We start from the raw sequence: 6505 nt of genomic DNA, 5'->3' as shown, positions 1-6505 counted from the left end.
CAGCGCCCTCTTGCTATTTTGTTTAAATAAATGCACAGCACGCAGTAGAGGATCACTTGGGGGCGTGGCTGAGGCATTGATTGCATGGATTTTATGGGGTAGGGTGGCTTATTGTTGATGACAACTCCTACAAAGACTACAGTTACCAAAGATTTGCAGTTGCACTGTTGTATGACGTTATTTCTGGAAAGAAAGTTTGGATTTTTGCTGGACCCTGTGACAGACTGAGTCACTGACCGAGACGCTCATTATAAAAGTATGTCCTAAATTGCTATCAAACTAGGCAAGCATAGTCTTGTTTTCCCAATAAAATGTCAAACTGGTTAGTTGGAAAGGGGTTAGGTGCACAAAGCAGTGTTCACATCGTTGAGCTAAAGTAGCCCATAAAAGCTTAAATTTGCCATCGAGTTTCCAAGTCTTGTATTGGACTTTTTGACCAACTAGGAATAAATCATGCAGAGGATAAAACCTGTTTGAATGGCATCTTACTGCACAATTAAGTGATTGGATATACAGAACAAAGAATTGTTACAATCATACAGATGTCACAGTTCAATCTTTTATTTGACCTTCTTGCATTTTATAAACACAATCCTGATACTGTGATGACCTTTGGACTAATCCAGCGGCCTCGTTCACGAGATAAGCCAGAATCAGCGGTTCCCCGAATTGAGCTGGTCCCAGGGAGCCGGCCCAGTGTCCTCTGTGTACGTCACCGACTACCTGACGGACTGACTGACTGCACAGATTATCAGTTTTGACTTAGACTGGTTGTGGGCTGGTGAAGAGATACGGGCAGTGCTGTTGTATAGGATTACCCCGTATTTCCAATGGATGGGCTAAATCCAGCCCATTTTGTAGACCAGATGGATGAAACAACTTCCAGTGAAAAGCCACTCTGAATCATGGGTGGCATGTAAAGTGTTGCCTCTCACCATTGTGGCCCGGGTTCGTTTCCTGGCTCGGACCATATGTGAGTAGAGTTGCTCGTTGATTCTCTCCTGTGCCATGAGGTTTTTCTCCGGGCTCTCCACTTTTCCTCCCTCTGTAAAAATCAACGCTTTTGATCTCTGCCTGTGCTCCGTGGTTATACATGGGTTGTATGGCGGCTGCCTTAGGCGCCTTGAAATGCCTTCAGCTCGACCACGTTGAAGCCACGTCCTTCGCAAGTCAGCTTCTCAGCTGCGAGTAAGGATGATTAGCCCCCCTCCCCACTCAAATTATAATTAATTGAATAGAATTGTGTCAGCTTGACCTAGTCTGGTCTGGGTAGACTTAACTAGCACGGCCTAGCCTTGTTTCAGGCAGCAGGCATGGGCAATGTCATCAACTCTCTCCCTCTTCACAACCTCCTACTGACTGTCCAGCACTGACTAAATGTCCAAGTTGGTTCTTATGATAGCACCACACTGTGTCCACTCCTTCATCTATGGATTCTACGGGCGTCCAATCAGGGAAGGGAAAACGACAAGCTACGACTACACCATTCTCAGGGAGTTCTTCACTCAATTTGTCTTGTAGCTTTGGCATCTAGATGAAAAAAAAAAGAATATTCATGTCAGAAATATAAATAAGTAAAGTTATTAACTAGCTACTGGGGGGTGTGGCGTGGCAGATTACAACGGGATGGAGATTTTAAAAGCAAAGTCGAGGTGGTGATAGAAGGAAATTCGGGATGGCGATAGAAGCAAATCCGGACGGTGGAAATTGGTAACAGGGCAAAAAGTCCATTTTGCAAATCATTTATGTTTTACTGATTGCCTTTTTCACGAGTGCCCTTGTTATGTCCCGCGAATGTCAAGCCGTGGAGATGAGCGCCTCCATCAAAAGAAAGTGTTCACCCCACTTTTTAATTTTACGGAGGCCGGGTGTTCAGTGAAAAAAACCCGTCTACCTTTCAGCATGGATTCTGAGTCCCTTTTCTCGCCACTGCAATGGGCAAACAAAACCCTGGTTGTACGCCCACTCCCTCATAGTATAAAGAATGTGCCATTCTGTTCTATCACAATGGGAGGATTTACAAAGGCTCCTGGCAGACGAATGCTCAGGAACGGACTGTTTCGTGGACACTGCCAGCGGCATTACATTTAGAATACTTCCCATCATGTCACTGTATCCTGATCATGATGGGACGTATTTTATACGAAATACCCCCTGATAGGTCCCTCTCAAATGACAGCACTGCCTACAGATTGTCACGGGCATCGGCATTTTCGTGCCGGGCATCAGCTGTACCACGCCGTATTTTGAAGAAAGTTTGAGCAACATGCATGAGTTTACAGCATTTTGCACACTGCGCGCACACAAACGTGTGTTCACCGTCGATCGTGGACGTCCTATTGTCCCTTTTTTGTTTGTTTTTAGGAAGACTCCCATAGGTTTTGTACACGACCCCAATCGCGTACATATGCTGGGAATCGTGGACGATATTGTTCTCTTTTGTTCTCTGGAATTTTTCGTCCACGGTTTGAAAACACATACACACTTAACTGATGGCGTTGAATACGCAGTTGCAATTTTCCTACAAAGATGGCGTCGTATGAGAGGGTTCTATAGGTATCTCTCAAATGACGTCATTTCCCACAGACCAGCCACGCGCATCGGCCTTATGAGCGTCAACTTGCATAACGCACCGGCTTCGTCAGATTTCAAACACATTTCGAGCAACAAGCACGCGTGTTTGGAACATTTTCAACTCTGCGCAATGCGTGCTTGATTGCGTAAAATACGCAGTTGCAGTTGTCCTACAGAGATGGCCGTCTTTCGGAGACCCATATTACCATGTGACCACAAAGATGGCAGTATCTGTGAAATGGTCTATTGGAATGACTCTAACAGTATAATCTACTGACAATCTTACCATTGAGGGTACACCAAACACAACTGTGCTGTCGTACCGAGACAGATCCACCTTCCACAAATCTCTCCTGTAGAATTCCGCCCTGTATTGTAATCCTTGTAGCCTGGCAGTCAGTCTTGAGTACCAGACTAACCATGGGTTCAGTTCATAACCGGTAGCCTGGAAACCATACTTGGCTGCCTCTATAACCTGAGATATTCATAGGAAACAAGCTATAATCAATAGAACGCAATTAAATCTGGTACAATTACTCTTTTCGCATAAGCACTTCTTAAGTAGTGACAAAATGAGAATAGTTTGATATTTTTAAACGAAAATCTCAATTTCTTGACCCCATTGTACATGAATCCTTTAAAGCAGGTTTCCACTGATATATTTGTTGCAGAATGATTGACTTTTTTTTCTGAGCTGTAGATTGGGATGATTCATTGTTAAACAACGAATCATCCCAATCTACAATTCAGAAAAAGGTCAATCATTCAGGTTTGCAGGAGCTTCTGATGTTAAAGGTAGCGTAGATCATTTCTCATTATTGCATGTGTTTCGTTTGAAGCAACAAAAGTGCTCAAAAACTAAAGACAGGTGCTTAACAACTAACCTGATGCAATTTGTGCTCTGTGAATGCTTTATATTCCAAGAAAATACTATTCTAAGATCTCAATTTCAATTCAAAACTTGCAGAGTCATGTTTTGAAATCAGCATCCGGAACACATTCTCATTCAGCCGCTTGCAGCTACAAGATGTCACGCACTGAACTGACGAATAATAGCAACCGCGCACTCATCGTGTCAATGCTTGTGCCAGCTGTGCACACATTTGCCCCATTACCAACCAACTACTAACTGAAATTTCCAAAAATGTGTCACTTGACTCATCTTTGGAAATTTATGGCCTTCCTTTGTTTTCTTCAAAATGACAGCATGCCAGCAGAAATAATTTCACAGGTACGTGTAACTTTGACAAAGTACTCACAATCCTGCCATCACCACTGCCGAGATCAACCAAGGTCCCACTCGTCTTCCCCGCAGAGTGTAACATCTTGAAGACATTGTCCACCTGTCTTGCTGTGGCTGGCACGTACGGTAGGGGGATCTTGCGGAACGCTGGTAAAACGAACGGCGTTGCTACGGCATAAAGTCCACCGATCACAGCTCCTGATATACCGAGGATGATTAGGCCACCTTTCAGTCGACGCTTTGAAGGCGGCTTAATGTTTACATCAACATGAAAAGTGAGAGTGGAAGACATTTAAACATCACTAAACTGAGGCTTTACTCTATAATTTTGTACATTTCTATGTTAGTCTGATCTACATATATTTCTCAGAGAAAAAAATATTAGGTCTTGCCTCCCCCCAAATGGGATATTAAAACGTGGCAATTTTTTATCAGCTTTAATATGAAGATATGGAAAAAGTAATGAACTTATGCTAAGCAACTGTGGCTTAATCCCATTCGTTTTAGTGAAATTGAACACAATATTTGACATTCAATGAATGAATGAATCCACAATTGTTCAACAAAATGAAATAAATGAAAATTATTGATTCTCAGTCCAATGTGATTGACCGAAACAAATCTGCAATAGCTTAAGGTTATTATAGGGTCTAAGCCTAAACGTTTTCAGCAAGTGGCTGCACGAATCAGTAGGTTTTGTTGAAATTGGCATTCAAGATTATGCAATTTTTTTGTTAGCACGATAGCAAAAATCCAGGAAAAAATGTTGTCCCCTGACGCCACTTCTTTTATCATATATCATCTCAATAGAGGTCAGTTATTGCAAAAATGTTGAAAAGACATGAATCTGGAACTGTGAAACATTTCCAAGTTTGTTAGAAAATACCTGAAATTCCTCTTGACTTTCCACAGACTTTGAACACAAGTTAACGAAGCGGCGTCTGGATACTTCATTCTTTCTGAACTGAATCTAGTTTGTTTCCCTGAATGATTTTATTTATTTATTTATTTATTTATTTTATTGATTTATTTCATTTTCCGGGATATTACAAACAGTGAACTACAGACAAAACAATGATTCCCCTGAAAATAAATTCCACAAACACCATGACAAATAATGGCCTTGTTATAAATGCATTCTTAATGTGAAAGGTAGAAAGGAGAAACCTGTAAATCATGCTTTTGGTCTTTACAATAGCAGTGCCTAAGCCTATGGCTTATGATACAATAGTACAATGCTATACACTAGTCCTAAACGCTATAGGCCTATAGCAAGAAATGAATGCAAACCTTATTCATCATCGTGCATGCTGGCAATCAATGGTCGGCCGACATCAATCTACCAAAGACGAGAGGGAAAATGACAATGCCGACTTTCCGGAAATCCACAATAGTTGCGATCGAAACCGACATTGATCAAGTCATGAACAATGTGAAAAGCGTAGCCTCAGGCAATTATATAAGACTGTTTTCCCACAGTAGCGGAGCATTCTTTCCGCAAGTTATGGGCGCCGCCATTTGTAATTTCCTGGTCATTTCGAAACCACCCGGGGGCGCTATTGTATTTTTGGCACCGCATGTTTTATGAGTGAATAACAAATTGTCATCAGTCCCAATTTTTTTTTTTAAATGAACTAACTGAATTCACAGGTGAAAGGGCAAAGCATGCGCCGACAGAACAGACAATTACAAGAAAAAAGGAACTAACTTTAAACATTCATCAATAAACTTTAAAATAATTAGAGCTATAGTCGTGTTATGAGTTTGCCCAGTCTGCGCGGCGATATAAGTTATTCCAATAGTTTTGATACTCGAACATGGCAAACATCTCCAGCACCTCTAAATATTCAAGCATGATGACATTTGAGAAAGCTATTCAGACAATGTTTTAATGATACCGAAATACATTATTGTCATAAGCACTTTAGTTCTCCGTGTGACACTCTTTGGGGGCGGGACCGTGGTAATTTACTTTAGGAAGATTTATACTTATAGTAGCCCCCCCCCCCTATAGATGTATGTATTTCTGTAACACTGCATTCTGGATTAAGATTCCTTCATGATCTTCCCCAATAAGATGACCAGCCCACCCCACCCCCTAAAAACAATTTCTAGGCCTATTTATTAAAAATCAAATATGGTGCCGAGTTGGTCACAGTTTGCCTCAAAATTGTAGCCTCAAAATTTCTTTTCTATTTTACTTTAAAATCTCAAATCGAAACAAATTTAGCATACGCGGTACACAAACGTCGTACTTTGTACCAAAAACCACCTTCAATATTCCAATTTGCTAACATTCATCAATTTAACTATTCCAATTTGTTTTTAATAATTAAGAATGATGAAATCAACCATCATTAACACACCTCACACAATGCAAGTGCAAAAAGAAACAGATTATCTTCTTCGGTGAGCAAAAAACAAACAAACATAATTAGGCCTACCAAGACTTCTATAATTAGGAATTCTAAGAAATTTTAAACTTGATTTATCCTTTAACGCATGACCCTAGTGAACCATCCAGTGGGGGTAATGTCTGTCTCGAAATGACGTCATTGGGTAATTATATTAGTTTCACTATTTCCTGTCTGTAGCCCCCATTTCGAACCGGTGCCAAACCACCCAAGTCTGCGCATAAACTTGGCATTTGTTTACACCCGATATCTCAAGTAACAGCCACATAGCTCG

At 41.1% G+C, this 6505-nt stretch overlaps 1 protein-coding gene across 1 annotated transcript; it reads right to left on the bottom strand.

Moving 5' to 3' along the window:
- Positions 1–528: 528 nt before the first annotated feature.
- On the bottom strand, positions 529–5374 carry LOC119728485 (ATP synthase subunit C lysine N-methyltransferase-like). Its single transcript, XM_038200743.1, has 4 exons — positions 5108–5374; positions 3834–4085; positions 2861–3049; positions 529–1530 (listed from the first exon to the last, which is right to left on the bottom strand). The coding sequence occupies exons 1-4, from the start codon at positions 5117–5119 to the stop codon at positions 1327–1329; spliced, it is 657 nt and encodes a 218-aa protein (XP_038056671.1). The 5' UTR covers positions 5120–5374; the 3' UTR covers positions 529–1326.
- Positions 5375–6505: the final 1131 nt, after the last annotated feature.

Source organism: Patiria miniata, unplaced genomic scaffold (assembly GCF_015706575.1).
Source record: "Patiria miniata isolate m_02_andy unplaced genomic scaffold, ASM1570657v1 HiC_scaffold_20, whole genome shotgun sequence".
Classification (NCBI taxonomy): domain Eukaryota; kingdom Metazoa; phylum Echinodermata; class Asteroidea; order Valvatida; family Asterinidae; genus Patiria; species Patiria miniata.
Note: the sequence above shows the minus strand (reverse complement) of the source record. Positions and strands in the feature narration are given on the sequence as shown.

What these genes read in the sequence shown, in the direction of transcription:
- LOC119728485 (XM_038200743.1), bottom strand. An exon ending in GCAGTGGTGATGGCAGGATT is followed by an intron (nt 3,050 to 3,833) that starts GTGAGTACTTTG and finishes TGAATATCTCAG; the next exon opens with GTTATAGAGGCAGCCAAGTA. An exon ending in TGTTTGGTGTACCCTCAATG is followed by an intron (nt 1,531 to 2,860) that starts GTAAGATTGTCA and finishes TTTTTCATCTAG; the next exon opens with ATGCCAAAGCTACAAGACAA.